The sequence below is a fragment of the Anomalospiza imberbis genome, chromosome Z (genome assembly GCF_031753505.1).
Source record: "Anomalospiza imberbis isolate Cuckoo-Finch-1a 21T00152 chromosome Z, ASM3175350v1, whole genome shotgun sequence".
Lineage (NCBI taxonomy): Eukaryota > Metazoa > Chordata > Aves > Passeriformes > Viduidae > Anomalospiza > Anomalospiza imberbis.
This window is the reverse complement of record NC_089721.1, coordinates 19,792,900-19,816,556: the sequence shown is the minus strand read 5'-3', so window position 1 is coordinate 19,816,556 and position 23,657 is coordinate 19,792,900. Positions and strand designations below refer to the sequence as shown.

At 37.3% G+C, this 23,657-nt stretch overlaps 1 protein-coding gene across 2 annotated transcripts in view; it reads right to left on the bottom strand.

The window, feature by feature from the left end:
* RGS7BP (regulator of G protein signaling 7 binding protein) overlaps nt 1-23,657 on the bottom strand; it is a 34,181-nt gene that overhangs the window by 2,041 nt on the left and 8,483 nt on the right. For both annotated transcript variants that reach the window (XM_068176322.1, XM_068176323.1), the window contains 3 exons: nt 7,104-7,234; nt 1,969-2,116; nt 477-547 (listed from right to left, as the gene is read on the bottom strand). In XM_068176322.1, the coding sequence (XP_068032423.1) occupies nt 477-547; nt 1,969-2,116; nt 7,104-7,234 (350 nt within the window). The remainder of the gene's footprint in view (nt 1-476; nt 548-1,968; nt 2,117-7,103; nt 7,235-23,657) is intronic.

The following is a 23,657-nucleotide window of genomic DNA, read 5'->3' as shown; positions in this document are numbered from 1 at the left end:
ATGGGGTGCCTGATAGCTGTCTATGGGAAAAGCAGCCTAGTGGCAGTCTCAAGGCAAGTAGCTTTTCTGCAGAGTCAATGTCAGGTCACAAAAGCTACAAGCCTTTTAGGGGTAAAGCAAACCTCATCACTCAGAAGGATCCCTGTCATAGCCTGTGCAATTTACACCTTCATTGCCTTTGATAAAGAAGTACTCTAGATACTGGAAAGTAGTTCTGCTTCTGCCTTTGTATCACCAGGAAAAGTCTATTATTTTATCTATAGATACTGTATCTATAAATTCCAGAATACCTCATGTGAAAGTCAAGAGGCCGAAGATCTAGATCCTGGCTCCACTGAATCAGCAGGGAAGAGGTTTTGCCTAGATTTTTCTTTTTGTAGTTTCCATTAAAGGACCCTAGATTTTTTTGTATATAAAGGAAGGGAAACCCCTCAATTATCTTAATTTTTATTAAATAAAGAAAATTCAAAACTTACCTTGATTTTTCAGTGGTAAAGGCATAGTCTCCCTGAGTTTACTTAAAAGATTTTTCATTTCTCTCATATCTCTGTGGATACAACAGTTAAAAAAATACAATGGAACAACAGTTGAAGACTGCATGGGGTGTGACTCACAGTTTAGCTTTATATGCAAAAACAATGGAGCAATAAATACAAAAATCTATTGAGCAAGCATTTGGTTTATATACATGTATCAGAAGATGCATACCAAAAGAAAGAGCAATAAAACTAATAGGGGAGCACTTTTATGAAAGTCTCATGCTAACTTTTCCTTTTCAAATTTATGACCTATTCTGGCACTTGAGTATTTCATATAAAAGCCTCTGGGGGCACAATGTGATCCTAGTGGCAAAATACACAATATATCTTAAAATTAATATTAGCTAATACTAATATAATCTTCATACCCCTTATCAGCTTTTTGTAGCTTGTGCCATGAATGTGTTTCACCGTTCAGAAGAAAATTATAACATATGCAACTAACCCTTGATACTTGACACTGCACATTAAGCGAAAATTTTAGGAACAGGGCTATCATTCTCACCTGCCTTCGGAGGACTCTGGCATTAGATTTTCTGAAAGGCAGATGATGGAAAATATGATAACAACACATCATCTCCAAAAGCAAATCACACTTTGATATGTTTTGAAAGAGGCCAGAAATTTCCAAATAGTTTCTGTTTTGCACAGAGATGGCAGATCTACAGGCTTGTAATGTCTCAATGCTTTCAGCATTTAAATCCAATATGGTCTTGCTTCATTCATCTACACATAAAATGGTTCTCAGAAATGCAGCAGCATGATTAATAAAAAATTGCGCTGTTTATTCTCCACATTATGGCCCAGTAGAACAGAACTTGGCTTTATATATGACATGATATACATGATATCAATGATCATGATATCATGTCATATCATGACATGATCATGATCATGATATCATGATCAATGATATCATATCATATCATATCATGACATGATCAATGATCATGATATCATGTCATATCATGACATATCATGATCATGATATCATGATATCATGATATAGCATGATAACAATTCAATTCTCAGCTGCAACTTAGTATACAAAGCCTCAAAATAGGAATTTTTGCAAAAAAATGTTGGCCATCAGGACTAGTCTCTAGAAAAGGGTCTCATTTTTGTCTGTCAATTGCATAGTTAAGAGAGTAAAATAATACCGCTGCCACATTCCCCTCCTCTCCTAAAACTTCCAAATTTAAAACCATGTGCAGAACTAACTGAAATTCTGTGGTTTTGATTTTGAAATGCATAATTGGAGTCTGGCATATTTCAGGCGTATTTCACAATATCAGAAACTCTGTTAAATGTACCAGAGAAGTTAACAGGATATAATTTTCATAGTAGCAACACTGGCTGTCAAATTAAAAAAGACTAAATAAATCCTAGAAAGAAATTTGTTTGTTTAAGAATGAAGTACTACACATACCTTTCAGTGTTTTCAATATCTGTGGAAACCTGCCATAGATGCTGCTGAATATCTGTTGGTGATAATGACGTGTCTTCTAAAATAGGTACTTCAGAACTCTCCTCCACTTTAGTATCTAAGATCTTGGGTGGGCCACAAGGTTCTTTTCCTTTAAAATATTTAAACAAAACATGTATCCCTATTATTTATTGATTAAAACAGATACTCAAATTATCTAATCGATGCTTTGAACTTGACTTTGCACAATACAAATGGAGAAAAAGACTGCTTAGATGCAAACGCCAAGTAAGAACTGTTCAGAAGCAGAGCAGACAATGCCAAGCTAGAAATCAAGAGTGCTGCCATATGTTACTCTTACCAATTTAAAAGGATTCAATTAAACTCCAGTGGCTCTCATGGAACACAAACTAACAGCCAGAAGACAAAACAGAACAAACTAAGTGAGGAAACTACAATACACATTCTGGAAACAACTCTCTGACAACTCTGACAACTACAGAACACTGCAATCCATGTCTCCGAGTATACAGCAATACTGAGGGAAAACCAAAGACAAACGTGAAATTTTGTACTTTATGATTTAATAGCAATATAAAGCTGCCACCACCCACAGCCCAAATGCATTACATTCTGAATTTCTGTGTTGACACCTACCTAATTCATGTTCCCTATATGAAAATTAAATATAGTGTTGAAATTGAAGGGGTGGGGGGCTTCATGACAGATCTTCCAGGGCTTTTTGTGAGGAAGAGAATGCGATAAAAGGATTGGATCATGATAATGGAGCATTCAAGAGAGTTAACCATTGGAAGAATATTTTGGTAAAACTGCAAATCTCCTTTCTGACTTCTGACAGAATTCCTTTTCTGTAGTGGCAAGTACAATTCTGGCACCAAATACAGAAGAAAATTCACAGTGGAGTGCATCCCAGACAACTGTCATTTAAACCATAAAAAACGTTGCATAGGACGTGTTTTTTTCTTTAGCAATTTTTGCAACTGGAAAAGTTTTGACATCAGTACAAATCTGTGTAGTTCCTGTAAGGTTTGACAAAGTACATGAAGAACAAAACCAGCTAATACAGGTCATTCAGGCCATTTTTCTGGGACACTAGAGGCCAAAACTGTAGACCATGGTATACTGCTCTTCCATGTCACAAATATATATCCCAGCTGTCAGGCAGGTAACCTTGTTTTTTAAAATCTAGAATTTCCTGAATCATAATATTTTTGGGTAAGTTATCTAAACAGTTTCATTCTGGTAAATTATTCCCTTGAAAAAAACTAAGAAAAAAAGTTATTCTTAGCTACCTGTCTCAAATTAGATGTTGCCTATGCTACAGAAGATACCTGTTTATGTTTTAATGCTCTTCAAAGCCACTAGGAAGCCCACAGTTACCTAAATGAATCCTAAAGAGTGCATGACATGACCATAACAAATTTAGCCTCTATGACTATCTCCTGTGTCCTTTCTTTGCTGCTTACTGGCATCCACTCCTAACTTGTGCTTTGTCAAATCCTTCTGTGATCCACTTTAGCCATTGAAATGATAGATTACCCCAACAAAAGGAAAAAATAAATAATGTGATATTTTCTGATGAAGTGGTTTAAGTAAGGTCAGTCAAAAACCCTACATGTCCAGGAGCAAGTTCCAGAGAAGGAGGATCATATTACTCTTTTTCCAAAAGCAGAGGAAATGAAGAAGTGAAGGCATTATAAGGGAGGGGAAACAGAGACAAAGAGACCAAAACCTTTCTGTTGGTTACGAGCTGTTATGCTGAAAGATTACTCAATTGCTTGTGGAACAGCAGACTAAGCCTGCTTCACAGATTACATGTTTTAAACTCTGTAGGTTTAACTTTCAAAATTTTCTTGTCCTTAACTGCAGCTTATGCTGTTATTTTAAGGGGATTCATATGGTACAGTTTTCATTGTTCAGTCATATAAGCTTCATTATTTTTTCCCATCACAAGAAGTCCATAACACAACATAATGTTACCAATATCTCACACATTAGTTTTTCACTAAAAAGGTTTCAGGTAAACCATCTAATGTGTCACTGATATCACAAAGCATTACTTATGAAACAGGGTATTAGTGGATTGTTCCATTATCTTTAAGTGTTATGGTGGAACCCTGACCTGACCTTTGGTGACATGCTGTAGAGATGCATCCTTCAGGGATGTGAAAGTTTTTTCAATGGAAATAGTAACAGCACTAGATTAAATAATAGTAAAGGTTCTTTTTCTCAGCTTGAGAACAGAAGCAGAGACTGTAATGTTCTTTTCATCAGCACAAAGACAAGCTCTTGCTGATTTGGCAGAATGAACCACACAGATCTCTTTTCACCTGGAAAAAGGTCTTTACCAGTAATTCTGTTGTATTGTGAACAATTCATGAAACCTTTCTTGAATTTCAGATCATTTGCTCAGTCTCTTGAAAGCAGTTAAAGAGTCGGCTAATAATAAAGGCTTTGATTGAATAATGTATGACTCAACCTTAACATTTCTACCATGGTCACAACCTATAGGGAAACAGAAGCTTCTAAATCTTTTCATCCTTACAGTCACTGGTACGGATATCTTCTGTTATAGATACTTCAAAAAATGGATATGAACCCTTAATTTTACTTTCAATGTAGTCAGCGGAAAGATTTTAATAATTTTAGTTGCAATGATTGCATTCTTTCTTTTCTCATCAGTAATTCAGTTTGGATTTTTTTTTTTTACTGTAAGAAGCATAAAATGCTTTTCATATGAAATAAAATCAATTTAGTTAAATAATGCTGAGGATCAAACTTGAGTGAGGATAAATAAGAGGGCAGAAAATTGTCAGTTCAGTAAGGTCACTTACATCATGTAGTTTTATGTGTCTCACCCGTTGTGCCCCTGATTGTTTCTGTGCTGATCTCTGTGTTTGCTTCCTTCATGAAATCCTAGGTACCTACTCTTAGACATTTGCACAGAAACTGTGATGAATGAAAAAAAAGAAAAGACAAAAGAAATATGTCCCTCAGTGCTAGTTATATTTCACTGCAGAGGAACTAGACATCTTTCAGTAGATACCAGACTAACAAAACTGAGAGAATCCCTCTCTCAAAAAGAGAGCAGTGTTTACATCAGGTTTCTAACCTGCCGATTAAGAATAAATGCACAAGCTATGTATTACAGCTAAAGTACACAAGCAGGAAAACCTAGAAAGGGGAATAGGAAAGATTTGTGCAGGAAGCAATAAAGGTATTTGATAAATATGGCTAACGGCCTGAAGAATTTAATTCTGCATTTACACTCAGGACCTGCCAAACTTGGATGGAGACTGTCTCACTGGAAGTACTATTATTAAAGAAAATGGAATAGGAACAACAATTTTGTAGTGAAAGTTGTTACCCTCCTTCCATGGCTGTTCTTATCTGATTCCTTTGCTTCTTCATTGTGTCCATGTAAGAATGGCTCTACTAATTCTCTCTCTTCCTATTTTGTAGACTTGTTTTTGACTTGAGAAAATAATTGAGAACCAGAGTTAAGCATTTACAAATCTCCCATTCTTACTTTCATAATAAAAATATCCCTGACTTTACCAGTATTCTACAGGTAGATATGAAAAGTACGCAACAGAACCTTTTAGCATGACAGGAAATGCAACAGGTTCATTACAAGATCTTTATTACAATTAATTACAGAAATTTTCCTTGCTTTTCCTAGTTTTTTACTGATGAGATACTGTCTGGGGAAAGAGTAGTTACAATCAACACAGATACAGCCCTAATAAGCCTGTATCATCACTGAGCAATGAGGTTACTAAGTAAATTATTCAGTAAATTATCAGCATTTCTACATCTTCCTTTCAGCAGGCACCTAATAACGTATGAAATTATTAGAGAGCTGCATTTTCACTGAAGTGAGGACATCTCCTTTCAGTTCCAAGTCTAGTATTTGCTTTTATAAGGGTGGGCATTTTTTGAACCATATTTATCTACCTTTTGCTATGGTAGTGTTTTAGGAATGATACTCCCCAGTTTAGTGCTATCACTGACATTCTACCAAACCACAGGCCACTCTCTCTCTCCCCCTCCTCTTTCTGTTGGGGCAGGCTGGAGCTGAGAATTGAAGGCACAAAAGGTAAAGATCACAGGTTAAGATAACAATTTACTGGAACCAGTAAGAGGTAAGCAGCAGTGAGATAAGAAAACTAATAGTAACAGCAACACTATTAAAAACATATCTTGCCCGACAAATATGTCTAATAACATTACTAAGTTTGCCCACTCCTCTGACTAATGACAGCTAAAACTTAAGGAACGACTCTTTTTAAAAAAGAATCAGACTTTTAAATGGCGAGGACATTAGTGCTACATACCTGATAAGACACACTTCTGTAAGAATGATGATAAACAGAAATAGAGCTCCTTTTTAGTAACTGAAAACCTATATATCTCTATATATATATATATACATATATAATTTATTTTACAGTTTGGTGCTTGTTGTGATTTAACCTTGGACATCAATGAAGCCCCACAGAGCTGATAACTTGCTCACCCTGGTGGGATGAGGGAGACTACTGAAAGGGTGAAAATGAGAAAACTCCTGGGTTGAGGTACAGACACTTTAATAAAGCAAAAATGATGCATGCAAACAAAGCAACACAAGGAATTTATTTACCACTCCCAATGGGTAGACAGATGTTCAGCCATCCCCAGGAAAACAAGGCTACCTCAGGATGACTTGGGAAGACAAATGCCATCACTTTTATATCCTCACCTTCCTACATCTTCCCCCTCTTTATATGCTAAGCATGATGCCATATAGTCTGGGATATATCTCTTGGGTCAGCTGGAGTCAGCTGTCCTCTCACAATTCCTTGGGCCCTCTCAGCATCCTTGCTGGTGGGATGGGGTGAGGAGAAGAAACAGTCTTGACCTCATGTGGGTTTAGCAATGACTAAAACACCCCTGTATTATCAACGCTGCTTCTAGTGCAAATTCAAAACATCGCTCCATGATGGGTACTATGAAGAAAATTAACTCCACCCCAGCTAAAACCAGGACAGTGTTTTGTCTTTCATGAATACCCAGACATGTCCCAAAAGATTGTTTTTTTCTAAAATAAGTATCTGCATATTTGTGCAATTCAGTACCTTTCCGATGAAACTGCAGTGATCCTAGCAGACATATGGACTTTAGCATTTCTGTTGTGTACATTTCTAAGCAACATTGCAACTGGATATATAGTCTACAGATTTCAGGATGGATTTCACCATCTTCTGGGCTGCAATAAAAGAGAAAAAAAAAACGTAGTTAGGAATGAGACTAGAAGAATGTGAGCGTCAAAAAATCCACTTCCTTACTGTGGCAAGCAACCACATCACACTCTGCTTCACAAACTATTATGCTTTTTCTACCTAAAAGTATTTACAAACAAGTAATTAGATCTATCAAATTCTAGGCTTAACATAGCTGAACTTGGGCTGTCTTTGGTAAAACTGCATGTCCTTATTATCTCCTCAGCAAGGTTTTGGGAAATGGGTAAGTAAGTGACTGAGGTATCTTCTCTTTAAATACTTTGGATAAGTATTTTCTGTGAGACTGAAGCCTTCTTTTGCTATCCAGTTTCAGTTACCCTTGGTCTTGACACACATGCAGGAGATTACTGGGCCACTTCAACAGTCCCTGTTCAGATTACAAATTCTGTATCAAGTACAATCAACCCTACTTTGAAGATGCTCTCATCAGAAACAAGTAAGTTTTAGCCTACTCATTCTATACATTCTGCCTGAACTTGTTTCCCCCCATATTTAAATTAGTAGTGATATGAAACTGCACTGTGAGGAGAATGGGATGCACAAGACTTTTTCCAGGAAAGCAGTAACAATTTTGGAAACAAAAATTGAAATCCTACACCTCCATTTAATTGCTTAGGAATTATTACCAAGAAAATAATTTACCCAGACTCGGGAACCAATTCTCACGCCTGGTTGTAAAATCAGACATTAAATATCACTTTTCTAGGCTGGAATCACAGAAGTGGAAAGCAGTACAATCACAAATGTGATTAAACAAGAAAAAAATTAGGCTAAAAAATAAAAAAAAACCCAAAACACACTAAAGATTCAAGAGAAATTATGCTGGAATTGGAAGAGACAAAGAACTATTGGTTCCACCTGCCAATCCATTACAAAGTAGACATCATCAAAAAGGCAGGAAATTACTGGAGCATAAATTACCATTGCTGTGGTCTGTTACTATAGGAGCTACACCAAACACATGGCAATAAACCTGCCCATCCTAGGATGTTTATTTCTTTTGGTCAGACTGTTCTCCTAAGCCACATCTTCTTTTCTACTTCCGAAGTGAAGTCTTGATTTGTTGAAAAATTATCACGCACAATAATTTCTGCATCTTATCATAAATAAAGAATAAAGCTATTGTACAGAACAAAAAGTGTTCAACCACAATTCTGCTTCCCTTCCCACAATGTGTGCATCACTTACTGTTGCAGCCCTTTTCTCAATGAGCACATAGTTACTTCCTTTAAAGGAAAAAACTTTAGAGTTCAATTTACTTTCCATATTTAGGATGTACATCCAAAATTTAGGTCTTCAAACTTACTGCTTATTTCATGCAATACCTAAGTTCTGAAGACCCACCAACAGACACACAGGCTTATTCAGTTTCTGCATAAGTTTCCTAGATGTCTGAACATTTCTCTGTGACCAAGGATTTCTTCTGCCCTGAAGACACTGACTTCTCTATTCCACCTGAAGGGGATTTGCCCATACATGTTGTGTAAAGTAGAACCCCTAAAAAATTTAAGTCACTAGAGATGGTAATGATTACCTTTTTCTGCTCAATGATGAAAGCTCTTTTGATTGGGAGATAGTTTTACACCTCTTTCTCATGCAAAACAAGCTGAATCTGTCTAGCTCGTCTGAAAACTAGCATTATTTAACCACAAGTCTATCCCTAAGAGAAACAGACACTATATTGTGACAAGATAATTTCCTTGTAGCAGACTTAGATAAAACATAACTATGGCTGTTCTATTTTTCTCTGCACTATTTCAGATAGTCAGAAATCTTCAGACCCTCTCAGAAGTCATGGCTACTACAGGAACATTGTTTGCAATGTTTATTTCTAATTTACAACATTCCTTTCCAGCTGTCACTGACAAAAAGATTTCAGGGTCTGCACACAGGTGTAAGGAAACAGTGTTTTCCTTATACAGCTATTAAATTCCAATAAAGCAAAAATGGTGAAAACTTTTCTTTAAAACATTTTTGCTTTTAGTGATAGAATTTTTAATTGTGAAGACTAGGAAGGTGGCAATTATAAATAAGATGCTTGACTCATGAGCCAATTCAGATTTACCACATCATCAGAAATCTAGTGTGGTTTTTTTTTGCAAACTATATTTAAGAACAGTGTAAGAGTAAGAACTAGAAATATCAACAATATATGCATGTTCTGACCCATTCTTGTTTTCTCAAGAATATAAAACATTTCTAACTGGACTATGGGCAAAATTCTTCTCTCACTTGCATATCCAGAGTAACAGCAGCAATACCCAAGAAAAATATTATACAGAGATTATATAATGAGAATAATTTCCAGCCCAGTATGCTCACTAATTGTCTCAAACTATTTAATTGCTGTTTAGTTGTAATAATGACCACAACAATTCCATTGGTTTGCAACCAAACAATTTGTTTCTCTGCATGTATATAGGCCTCATTTTCATCTCTGAAAGCCAAACACTCTGATATGAATGCCTACAAAGATTTCTTTTATAATCCCTTAATTCTGTGTACAGGGGGTTAACATTTCCTTTTAAAGTATTATCAATTTTTCTATTTCTATTTTCTAATGCCATGCAATGAGAAATGCTGAATAGGGGACTAGTACAAACATAAATTTCAGAATGCTGGGGATGATACATTTATTATTAACTATTATTAAATATTACTTAATAGTTTTATACCAAATCAGTAATTATATACAAAGTTCATACAAACTTCTAATATTATCCCCCATGTCAGTTGTTCAGTTAGTCCAGCTCATTTTTTTATGAAGACCACTGAAGTTATTCAAGAGAAGCCTCATATAACACAATCTTATACAATGCGGTGATAAAGTGTGTTTGCAACAGAGCTATTTAATAGTTTATGTGCATCTGGGTATATGAGAGCTAACGCAGCACTGAGCACCTGCCCATGAGACGCAGACCAGCAACTGATTGTTGACGGTATAAAATGTAGTTACAAAAGGGAAAATGCTGTATTACTCCTACATAAAACAGCAACTTAAGTTATGCAGTTTATCAGCCTGCTATTAATAGTATAATTTTTTGTAAAGACAAAAAGTAAATCTAGAAAACCTTTAATAAATCTATTACATTCTCTTACTTTAACCATTGGTAAAATAGATGGCTTTCCTTCCATAAAATCCTGCTGTTTAAAAATCATGTAATGTTGATCAACTGAGTATGTTTATAAAGCACTGCCAAGAAGTGGAATTTCCTTTCATTTTCCTAAGCTGAGATTTAAAATAAAACCTATAGAGGGAGCTCTTACACCAACCATATAGTACCCAGTATCATTATGAGATAAAATGCAGCTATTATGGTAATTATTTTAAAATAAAATAAAAAAAATTAAATACTCCTCCTTAAATGCAAAGGAAAACAGTAAAAACTAATTAAAAAATATTTCCCCTCTAAAATAGTTGACAGATGATTTTACTGTACTGCCAGAATGTTGGTTACAATTGAGAAGCACCTTGAGATTTTCCTGAATTCCCACAGGTGCCCAACATAAGACTACTAAAACTGAAAAATTATTACGGTCTAACTCTCAATCTAACTTAAAAATTTTAGTCACGCATTTACAACAGAATAGCATTTTACTTTTAGTATCAACAACATTAAAAAAATAGATGTACTATCTCTGGTTAAAAGAGTAGCTAAGCTACATGAAGGGTTTGATAAACCTTTTTGTAAGAGCATTGTTTTGACAAATTCTATGCTTAAATCTAAATAAAAGTATTAATAATTCCAAAATACTATAAGCCAAAAGAACTATCTAGACATATAATGAAGTTTGTTAGTCTTCAAAGTCAAAGGAAAATAAACTTTTGTGCAACCAGAAGTGAAAATTGAATAATCAAATTCTGTCTTATGCTCCATATGTGTACTTCCCTTGAAAAATAATGTAAGTTGGCTTGATGAGCTGTGAAAAATTACTGTCCACAAATATTACCCAGTAGATTGTATTTTAAGTTACTGTCTGAAACACTGTAGTTAAGACACATAAAGCAGTAGGATAAAAAAGATGAAAACCAAAACTTACCTCAGACATATGGTGCTCTGTTCGGATACAAAGTGTGACAAATACTGCAGAGGAGATACACTTAATCCCCTTATATACCAAGTACCAGAAGCACCTCTGATTACAGCTCAGTTCCACAGTCTACTAAACTTGCCCCTGCTTTTGTATCTTAAACAGATTGCTTATATCTTTATCATGTAACCATACATGATAACCATAATGTTCTCATTTGTATTCCTTCCATTTACTGGGGTTATTTTTATAAAAATGTACACAAACTGCTGTCAGCTTCAGTGCCATGTGTTGGTTTGCTGTTCTCTACTTATGCAATACTGCGATACAATTGCTATTCCCCATCCAGTCCAGCCGGGAAAAAAGCAAGGCTTGTTCTCCCTAGCAGACCCATAAATGACTGCAGTGCTGCTCTTATTAAATCAGATTGTTGTTTTGAAGCAGTTACAACAGCAACTCTGTAACTCTGATAAGGCTGATGGAGTCAATCTGAGTATATGATACAACCAGCAGAACAAAACCACAGTGCAGTGACTCATATTGTAGACATTGCTAACTCCTAGGCTGATAATATTTTAGATATTTCCGTGCTAGAACAATTTAGATACAACTGTAATATTAAAAAAAGAAAAAAAAAAAGAGGGTTTGAAACTATCAGCATCACAGACCAGAATTTTCCAGACTTCTTCCCTCAAAATTCAGTTTCAATGGCTGAACTAACTCAAGGATGGGCAATAGGTAAAATTACCAGAGCATTATCCAAACTATTCCACTAGAGGACAAACCCAATCATAAATCACTCAGTAGATGAGTAAAACAGCACTGAAACAAGAGATTTCACGTAAACTCCACTCTAGGTAATACTAGGTGTGCTGGATGCAGGAGTAAGGTTTTGGTAGTGATGGTGGCAACAGGGTGCCCTTTGTAGGATGAGGTGAGAGTCCTCCCTGTGCTGGACACAGCCAGTTCCTACAGCTCTGCAAGGGATCCTTGGCAGGACACACCTGAACCTATCTGCCGAGCAAAAAACTTATTTTTAAAAAGGGCAAAAATAGCCACAGGGAGGAGTGTGGGGAAAAAAAGGAGTAAGAAACAAAGAGGGAATATCAGGGTAAGAGAAAGGAGGAGGCTCTCTATGGCAGAGCAGATCTTCCCTGCAGCCCACAGAGTACACCAGAGCAGATGGATGTTCCTGAAGGAACTGCCACCTGTGGAGAACTTATGCGCTAGAGCAGATTCTCCTAGAGCAGGATTGCTGCTTGTGGAGAAGCCCACACTACAGCTGAGGAGATGTGTGAGGAGGAAGGAGAAACAAAGCAGATTGGTTATGGACTGTAACCCCATATTCCCATCCCACCTACACTGCTCAGGAGGGTGGGGGTGGGTAGAGGAGTCGGGAGTGAAGTTTAGCATGGAAGCCAGGCAGAAAAGGTGCTAGCTTGATGCTTCTTTTCTCTTCCCATTACTTGAATTAGTAATTATTTTTATTTTAATTGGCAATAAATTAGGGTAGTATTTCCCAAATCACGCCTGCTCTACAGACAATGTCCCTACCTTTATTTCCACTTAATCTTTCTCATTCCTGTTCTTCCTGTCTTCTCATATTCTGCTGAGGAATGAGTGAGCAAGCAACTGCGTGTGAGTTTGGCTGTTGTCTCAAAATAAGCTAAGCTTAAAATCCCCAGCAGGATATTTTAAAGTACTCAGAATTCCAAATGAAATTGCATGTGTGTTTTCAATTACACTTTTGAGTTCTCATAAATTAAAAAAAAAAACAAACAAAACAAAATGCAGGGCTTGACCACCACACCCTAACCCCATTGTTCCATTCTTTAGCTGTCCAACCCTTACTTCTACTTTAGACAAATCCAGGAGACTTCTCCACTAGTCAAATATTTGCTGGATAGGGCCTTTTTCTCTGCAGGTTATTAGACAACTTGATGAGAAGGTGGTGTCCAGTTAGATGAAAGAAAACTTTGGGTGAGCTCTCAAGCCAGCCTTGTTAGCTTTAGCTTCAGCTGAACAAAAAATCTCACAGCCTCAAATGATATGATACCAAAGAACAGATAAATCGAAACCATTACATGGACGTTCCAGAAAAGATCTGTGCTAACCAAGAAGGAGACAGTGACATTAGCTGTATATGCAATAACTCGTAAGCTTATCAAAGAAATTCCTATTCAGAACACGGCCTTGTCAGCATCAACAAGTTGTTCTCAAATGAATTTGATAAAAATGTAGAGAAAGCACAGATAAGTTTTTGCTGTCCAACAGGCTCAAGCCCAACCTCTTTTAAATTCCCTGCAGGCAGCTGATAGTCATGCTGCCCGCGGATTTGCCCTTTGACTTTAGTTAAGCTTCTGTGTTAAAATGTCCGTTAATCACTCACCATTTGTTAATGAATTATTTATAAACTCTACCTTTCAAAAGTCTGCAAAATATATATGGATTCATACGTACACTCCCATCTAGTTCCTTTGATTAACAATTGTACAGAAATTTTATAAAAACTAGTATCTGATGTGAGGTCATTCATGAAATTGGTTCTGATGTGTGTGCACAAATAGGGTCAAACTTTCCAGAGAGCCTGAAGGAAAGTCAGATGCTTCAGGTATTTGATGCTGTAGGATCTAGGTCACAATGAGATGGAAACATACTGGATTTAGAAGGAATTCTGCTGCAGGCAAGTGATGCCATCTGCTGTTAACCATTCACAGGACACTAAACCAGATGATTCCTCAGATTTGTGACACTTCCTTTTTCCATTTTATTTCTGTCATTAGTACCTTCTTTGAATATAAATTTCAATATATTTTTTTCTAAAAGGCATTCTATAAAGCATTAGAGTGATCTGGATATCTGTTATCTGTTTGTAACTCAGATTTCTGGTTTTCCATATTTCAAAATGAGAAAACCAGAGTGGTTGTGAAGTTATGTTAAAATGAAAAGAGGCAAGGAACAATATATTTGCTTTTCCTCAAAAATATTACAAACTACCTATTTAACTCTTTAAATTGCATTAACAGTTACTGAAAAAGCTATACATTTTTATAATTTTTTTTCTTGTCTGTTGGTCAGATAGATCAATACTGTGACTGCTACAATTCTAAACTGGAAAGAAAACAGCACATCTAGTAGATATTACTACTTTGTTCAGAATAAGGTAGTGTTAGGGATTTTTTATGTATCAAATGCTTCTAGGAGTGCCTTGAATATGTCATGCTTATAGCTCAGAGTATTTTTTATCTTTAAGAAAAAGAATGTTCAAATACCTCCATATAGAAGTATTCCAAGTGAAAAAGAAATTGTGTTATAGAATCAATAGAAGAATCTCACACAGCTCCACCAGATACTTCACAGATCAAATCTGTAAGAGTAGTTAGAAATCACAGCTGAGAGACTGAGAAAACTTGAATGTGTCAAAAAAAGAAAAAAAATAGAAGGAAATAGAAGGAAAAAAGAAATAGATTAGCTTCCTGAATTTAAATTCATATATGGAGAAAGAAATTTTTAAAACCATCTGTTGATAAAATGTGTTCAGGAAGCAGTATTCTAGCAAAAAGAACTTTGTAATTTTTTCACTTCAGATTTTTAATCCTGCTTTGGTCTCCACTTGACTTTATGAACTGGCATTACTTTTGTTTTTTTGCCTCTTTGGAAAGCCCTTTTTTCTGCTTGGGAAACAAGGATATCTCCATGAAGCCTTCCTCAGGCATTCAGTATTGTATATTAGCAGCTGCACAGACGTGCTACTTGTTTCTGAGTCTTGAATTATGCAAAATGAATTGCAAAAGGCTGTACACACACTACTTTGGGTAGGTCTGCAGCTAAATTATATCCCCAGACTTTGGAATGTCCACAACTTTGCTGCACTGGGGCTCTTCGCTCTGCATGAAGAGACTGTTTCTTCAGCACACAGCCTCACCCAGTGCTCAGTCTTACATACTGTGGTTGCAGCTGTTATAATATTCCCAAGCACCAAAATGCTTTGTTGGTGTTGGGGCTTTTTTTGGGGAGGGCTTGTAAACGCATATGGGTGGATAGTGCTGTTTCACCACAATAACAACTCCAGAACTGTTGGAAATAATTGGAAGCTGCTGCATAAACATGGCACTTTTAAATATTTTGCCACTCAACCATTTGCCATGCTGCCAAGGTTACCAACAGTACATTTGCAATGATCTGTCTTGTCGTGACAGACAGAGATATGAAGTGTCAGCTTCTCTTTGCTCAGACAATAAATGCAAACTTGTTTTCTTCTGAAATAGTAAAGCAGTTTCTTCAACATCTTTGAGCACAGAATTTAATATGCCAGTATTTGAATTCCTATGCCAGATCTGTGCTGCCAGGGAATGTTCATGACAAAAGTATTTTTATGAAAGATAAAAACAGCAAGATAAAAAATGGAATATAAGAGAAAAGAAGACCTCCTATGTTAATATACAAATAATTAAGTATATTATTTCTCCAATAGTTAAAAATTATGTGGAAAATGTAAATGTAGATCTATAAATATTCCCATCAAGGAGAAAATTCTATCAAATAACAGCCAATGCTTCAGTATATTTTAATTTTAAACATTAATTTGAACAGCATTTAACTGGTAATACTGGAAGGATTCTGGATTAAGGAATGATTCATTTAATGATGTGTTGAGATCTTAATGCCTAGATAATGGCTTCAAATATTTAATTAATTGTTCAGAAACAGAGTGATAAAGCAATTAGAAAAACTACAACAGATTTTGTACACCTTGTTGAAACTGGTTGGAATTTTTCCAGTGGAAGACTGACAGAACTGGTACCTCCAATGGCTGGAGATTGATCTTGCAAAGTACTGATGATGCTGTTAAGAATAGCTACTGTTTGGTACTCTTACTAGAACAAGCCTCCATGTACCATGCAGCTCATAGTAAGTGTAAAGTTTTTCTTTAATTGACTATGCAGAAGTGCAGCACTTGAAAGAGCATGATTAAACATGGGTTGTGAGAAGGACGTGCTCTTAATTACATGGCCCTGCACAATAAAATTGGCAACACCATTGGCAGATTTCAGTGAGGGACAGAGAATCAAAATGGTTCCTTTCTAACTAGAAAGCAGTGTTACAGAATGTTGAAAAATACTGAACATTAGTAAAAGCATTTCCATTAACCAGCAATTCTCAGTCCAAGACTTACAAAAAAAGATGCAAGAAATCAGAAGCAAAATCCCAGTATATGTGGAATTCTAAGAGCTCATGCTGAAGCCTTTCTAATGCATAACTCCATTATCTCATGTTTTCACTTCTCTTAAGATATATGAACATATTGTCAACATAGACTGGCTTTTTAAGAGTCAGTGAGAATCAGAAGTAATTTCTGAGAAAAATATTAAGCCAAGCTAAACAGAACAAAGATAGGCAAAGTGTCTATCACCCAAAATTGCAGTCATGTGGGATTTCTTAATCAAACAGTATTTAGGAAAATCATCAGGAAAGAAGCACTTAAAACTCATCACTAAATTCTTAGCTTTAGCTGTGTTTCATTAGAAACCTACAGAAGAGAAATACTGAAATATGCTATTGAAACAGGTCTCAAAGCAGTGGGCCTAATGGGGACAATGAAGGCACTCCTCTTGGCCATCTTGGTTACAGATTAGCACAAGCGCAACTTTTATTTACATCTGTGAAGATAGGTATGAAGTGTATATTATTTTTTTCAGAAATACTGCAATGAAAAAGTTTTTTTGGATTGGTCTAACATTAATTTTGAACCATGCAGGCTTCTCTGGTACTCCTAATTTTTGTGGGCATAGAAATTAGCATAACTTGAAAGGCTCATTATCAGCTACGCTTCTATCTTCAAATACCTTCTAAAATTTATCTCCAGATCCCCTTGTGAAGCACTATTTACTAACATAAATTAATAACACTCTGGTTTTTGCTTAAGAAGATCTTATTAAATGATTCCACTTGTAACATGACATGATAAGACATAGCAACAGGAGTTGCTATGTGCTGTTACATGTTAGGACTCAGAATTCCAGCAAACTGACATTTAAAAATCAATTTCAAAAAAAATTAATTATGAAAACAATTATAAAAATGTAATATCTACATGTGTTATTTAGAAAGCACTATAGCAATAATAAAACAGACTATTTGAAAACAATGCTTTTCCTTGAAAGACTCAAATATGTTGTAAAATTACTAAGTATTTTTCAGAGATAGTAAGTACTGGTGCACCTATTTAATAAGTGATTCATCTGAAACATCAGAGGTTGAATGAGATTTTCCACACTTTTCCCAAAACACAGGAGTTTGAAAAATTTATTTTTGTTAGCCATATTTACTACAGTAATGCCACAGATCTAAAATATCAGTGGATTCCAGGGGGCTTGTTATATGTACATTCAAGACTGCCGTGAGGAGTTGCCAAATAGTTAATGTGGCAGTAGCAAATCACATGTTAATGTCATTACTATTTGGAGACAAGTTATAAGGAAAAAAGTAAGAAACAAAAACACTGAAAAAAAGGAATGACAAAGGAGAAAAGGGCATGAGAAAATCTGGAGTGAAGCAAAGGTAACAGCAACTGTCAAAACAGAGTCCATGCTTAAGTTCTGTGGACTTCTCAAAATCCCCACAGTTCCTGCTTCTAAAGATGTACCCAACTGCTGGATCCTCTGGCTGATTACTCCCTGAGAAAATCACTTGCAAAGTAAAGGTGTGAAAAGCTTTTTATGTTCAACAATGAGAGCAGATCTTCTGAAAGACAAAATGGGGCAAGAGAAGAGCACAAAGTTACGGATTGCTGGCAGAGAAAAGGAATTTTCTGCAAAAGGTCAGCTCTGATTCTGCAGCATTTCTAAAGAGACCCAATGTAATTCAGTCCTCAAATCTCCCTGGTAACATATGTTGTTTTCCTTCTCTTAAATTTCTCCTGTAAAGGTTTGTATACCTCAGAACAGGAATGTGGAACAGGTTGGTTATTTCAATCATTGCTGCAGATAGTCTTACCTGTAACTGGAATATTCCATTATTAATGAGTAAGAGCTTGAGAAACAATCCTTCTAAAATCTAACTGTAGTGGAATGCTGCTTATGCACAGGAGAGAACAGGCCATTGAAGGACTTGAATTACAGTAGTATCTTAGTTTTTGGTATTTCTTTCCAGGAATCCGCAATGGGAGTGGTGAATCACAGAATAATGAGGTTGGAGGAGACCTCTAAGATCATCAAGTCCAACCTATGCCCTAACACCTCAACTAGACTATAGCACCAAGTGCCATGTCCAGTGTTTTTTTAAACACATCCAGAGATGGTGATTCTACCACCTCCCTGGGAAGACAATTCCAGTACTTTATTATTCTTTCGGTGAAAAATTTTTTCCTAATATCCAATCTGTACCTTCCCTGACGTAGCCTGAGACTGTGTCCTCTTGTTCTGTCAGTTACTGCCTGGTGAAAGAGACCAACCCCCACCTGTCTACAACCTCCCTTCAGGGAGTTGAAGAGAGCAATAAGGTCACCTCTAAGCCTCCTCTTCTCCAGGCTAAACAACCCCAGTTCCTTCAAACGTTGCTTATAGGGCTTGTATTCCAAGCCCCACACCAGCCTCGTTGCCTTCCTCTGGATGCGCTCAAGCGTCTCAATGTCCTTCCTAAACTGAGGGGCCAGAACTGGACACAGCATTCAAGATGCAGTCTCTCCAGTGCCAAGTACAGGGGAAGAATGACCTCCCTGCTCCTGCTGGTCACACAATTCCTAATGAAGGCCAGGATGCCATTGGCTTTCTTGGCCACCAGGACACACTGCTGGCTCATGTTCAACTGGTTGTCAACCAGCACCCCCAGGTCCCTTTCTGCCTGAACACTGTCCAGCCACACTGTCCCCAGCTTGTAATGTTGTAGGGGATTTTTGGGGCCAAAATGTAGAACTCAGCACTTAGACTTATTAAACTTCATGCTGCTGGACTCTGCCCATCCATCCAACCGATCTAAGTCTCTCTGCAGAGCCCTCCTTCCGTCCAACAGATCAACACAAGCTCCCAGTTTAATTTACTAATGAAGGACTCGATGCCATCAATAAAGATATTAAACAGGACTGACCCCAGCACAGACCCCTGAGGAACACCACTGGTGACTGGCCCCAGCTGGATGCAGCACTGCTCACCACCACCCTCTGGGCCTGCCCATCCAGCCAGTTCCTAACCCATCAAAGAGTGTCCCTGTCCAAGCCGTGGGCTGCCAGCTTCTCCAGGAGTGTGCTGTGGGAGACAGTGTCAAAGGCCTTGCTGAAGTCCAGGTATGCAACATCCACAGCCCTTCCTGCATCCACCAGGGGGGTCACCTGGTCATAGAAGGAGACCAGGTTGGTCAGACATGACCTACCCTTCGTAAACCCATGCTGCCTGGGTCTGATACCCTGGCCATTCTGTAAGTGCTGTGTGATAGCACTCAGTATGAACTGTTCCATTATCTCACCTGGTACTGAGGTCAGGCTAACTGGCCTGTAATTACCAGGATCCTCCTTCCTACCTTTTTTTGTAAATGGGTGTCACATTGGCAAGTTTCCAATCATCTGGAACCTTGCCAGTGAGCCACAACTCTTGATAAATCATGGAGAGTGGCTTTGCAAGCTCATCTGCCATCTCCTCATCACCCTAGGGTGGATCCCATCTGGCCCCATTGATTTATAAATATCCAGGTGCCCCAGCAGTTCTCTGACTGCCTCTTCTCGGATAATAAGAGGACCACCCTGCTCCCTGGCACCATCTACCAACCCCTGAGGACAGTCGTCTTGAGGACAAACTGCCTTACCACTAAAGACTGAGGTGAAGAAGGCATTTAACATTTCTGCCTTTTCCTCATCTTTAGTTACTAGGTTGCCTGCCTCATCCCATAAGGAACAGAGGTTGGTTATACCCTTCCTTTTAATATATTTGTAAAAACTTTTATTATTAAAAGAAGTTGCCAAGTTAAGTTCAAACTGAGCTTTGGCTTCCCTAATTTTTTTCTACATGACCTAGCAGCTCCCTTAAATACTTCCTGAGAAATCAGTCCCTCCTTAAAAAGGTGATACATCTTTTTTTTATTTCTAAGTTCTTTCAAAACCCCATTGCTAATCCAGCCTGGCCGTTTGTCCCGTCGACTCGTCTTTCGGCACACAGGGACAGTCTGTTCTTGCACCCTCAAGATCTCTGTTTTGAAGCTTGCACATGAATGCAGAAGGCATGTTAAAATGGCAGGTAAACCATTTAACCTGCACGATACTCTGATCCTAGACCAAGGTACTGTGCAGGTGAATTTACAGTTTGCCAGGTTGAAGATATAATATACTGAGAAACAGTCAGCCTTTACCCGAGTTCTGAATCTCTGCTTCCCTGTGTCTTTATGTGCTTTATCTGCTTAAAACATAGGGAAAAAAAAGGGAGCAAGGATTAGAATATCACAAAACAAGTTCCCTAATAGTTTCCAGTGTTTACCTGCAATGGCACTGCTTGAAGTCCAAGTAAAGAGCAGACCTCAACATTGTTTTGCTTCCCCATGCAAAATACTCTTTCCACCGGGTTAGATGATGACAATGTGCCCCCTAATTCTCCAGAACTACCTCACAGCTTCAGGTCATGTCACAGAGGAAAAGCTATGCTGCTTTATGTTTCCCAGGGAGAATACTGCTATTTGTGGTGATCCTCAAGCATGGGCAGCATCCCTGGCTGCTGGGCTGGGACATGGCTTCCCTGCCATTAGACAGACCCTTCATGCAAGTGACTGGCTTACCTAGCTGGCTTACCCAGCAGTCCTAGAGCTTCTCAGCAGTGGCAGCACTGCCCTGGAAGGGGCTATGAATGTGTTAATTGAGCGTCAGATGGAAGAAAGGGGCAAATAACTGACAAAAACAATGTCTGTTCTAATTTTAGCACTCATTTTCCCCTTTTCTCACTTTCATCCCCTTTCTGGGACTCAGGTGTTAGTGGTCTAGAAATTAAGTTTGACTCACCTTCAGCTTTGGCTAAAAGAAAGTGGCAGGGGCCACTGTGTTTTCTGAAGAGCCCAAAGTTGTCAGTGTCTGCCAGGCTCTGAGGATGCTCTGCCAGCACCTCTGGGAACAATGTTGTCAGAGCTTGGACAAGCAAGAATGTTGTCCTTCTGACTGCTAGTGAGGTTTATCATTAAGCAAGATGCTATAAGCTCTTCCACTTTGTCAAAACTAACTTACGCTGTGTTACTGTAGAACTTCCAGAATTTTCAGAATGCTGTTCTGAACATAGAAAAATAATAGAGTAATAAATCCACTTTTAGGTCTGTTTGCCCTTTACTAAATCTGGCCTCCAGTTATGAAAGAGAGATCTATAAAGGGAGATATTAATACCTTTTATCTTCAAGTCCCGAACACCTATTAAAGCACCTCCAAAGACAGAGTTACAAAGAAAAAGTCAGTCTATAGAGGTCAGCTATTTTGAGAATTCTAGCCTTAGTAAATAACCTTGTTTTTCTTCCATTATTTGCTTTCTGAACTTGAGGTAACTGACTTAAACGGTTTCATTTTCAACTTGCAACTTAAATTGAGTAATCACATTTTATTCTTAACAAGCAAACGTACCTTAACTCAGTTCCACAGAAAATAGTTTTATCTTTTTGCTCTCCCTTGCCATCATTTCAGATGGATGTGGATTGTATAATCAGAGAATTTTTTTTACAAGCATTCAGAATAATACATGTGCATCTTACCCTCTTGTGAAAGGAGTAAGGTACATGGATGATAAGGTGGTCCCTTAAGGGGACCCTTAAGGGGTATGTTAAATTATCCACATCTGAGCTTGTTTATTGAAACATTCCCATTCCCATTCCCATGCAGATCAACTCCCATTAGTTAAAATAGGATTTTGAGTCACTGGAACAGGTGTAGTTTCTGATACACAGTACTGAATTTGCAACCACTTCAGGATGTAGAAATCAGTGAATATATGACAGTCAAACAAAGTGGAATAAACACTGTCATAATTTGCTTCTAGAATCTGATATGCTTAAAAATACAAGAAAATTTTAAGCATGTAAGAAAATTCCAGTAAATGTTTACAGAAGCTGAATGTCAAAGTGAAAGAAAATGAGACTTTATATGATAAGAATGTTCAGTAATCCTGAAAAGCTCTTCTTTGAAGGGAGACAAAGCTCTCCCTGACTTTACTCATTTCAGACAGTCATAGTTAAATCATCAGGACAATTTCCTAAGTAAAGTACTATTAAATGATTGTAAGAATTGCGAGCTCTAGGATGCCACATTGAAACAATTTACTGAGATGCTTTCAGTATAGCCTGTGAGAGCAAAATAATGTTTTATATTTCCAAGAGTTTTCTGAAGTGAAGGATCTCAATGTTTTTTTACTTGACAGGATTTTTAAGGTCACAACTTAAAGCTGCTACTGTTTAAAACATCTGCAACATTTTAGCAAGAAATCACAAAACCTTGCATGGATTCAGAGGGCATTAAACTACTGGTATTATAAAGCATAACAGTATTGATTCTTGCAGTGAGTATTGACTGCTTTCCTTGTTTTCTTACATATCATAACATTATTTTTGATATTTAACTATACTTTAATCAGGCCACATTCTGGTTATCATGCTACAATCTCTGTGAAGCACTTACCTTTTTTCTTAACTTTCATCTGACAGTTGAAAACAACAGTAACAACTCCAACTGAGTTGAGTACAGCCAGCAGTGCCTGTGATTCAGAGCCCCATGATCGACATTATCACTCTCCCCACCTCTGATACATACACTGAAAGGAGTACCATGACAGTGACTGCAAAGATGCCTAGGAAGGACAGAGATCTCCATAAATGCTGCTCAACTGGTATCTAGCTGGGGCAGACCTCTGGTTTGTTGCTCCCACTGCTGGCATAAAGTTGGTTTTGAATTATGATTATAAAAATTCTTCCCTGTTGAGCTAAGTGTTGCTGTGCTTGGTTTCTGCTCAGCTAATACTGATTGCCAGCAGAGCTTTATTTAACATATGCAGTTAAACAGTTAAAAGGATTTCTGTTATACCTATCTTAATACAGCCTTCATTAACTTACAGCTCTGGAGTCTTCTCTTCACTTTATCTGTAAAATATTTTGAGGCAGTCTTTTTTTTGTGTGTGCTTTAGAAAGCAGATAATAATTTTGTAGGGTTGTAATTGAGGGAAAATTCAAACAGTTCGGTAAAAAACTTGCCACAATTGGGTATGAGTAGAATGTTTTAAAACAGCCTTAGGAAACAGTCTAATATTAATTAGGTCTGAGAAATTACCATTTGGTGCTTACTGAAAACGTGAAATTCCTACTGTAGACTGCAAAGAAAAACAAAAATAGAAATTACATAAAATTAAAAACTTA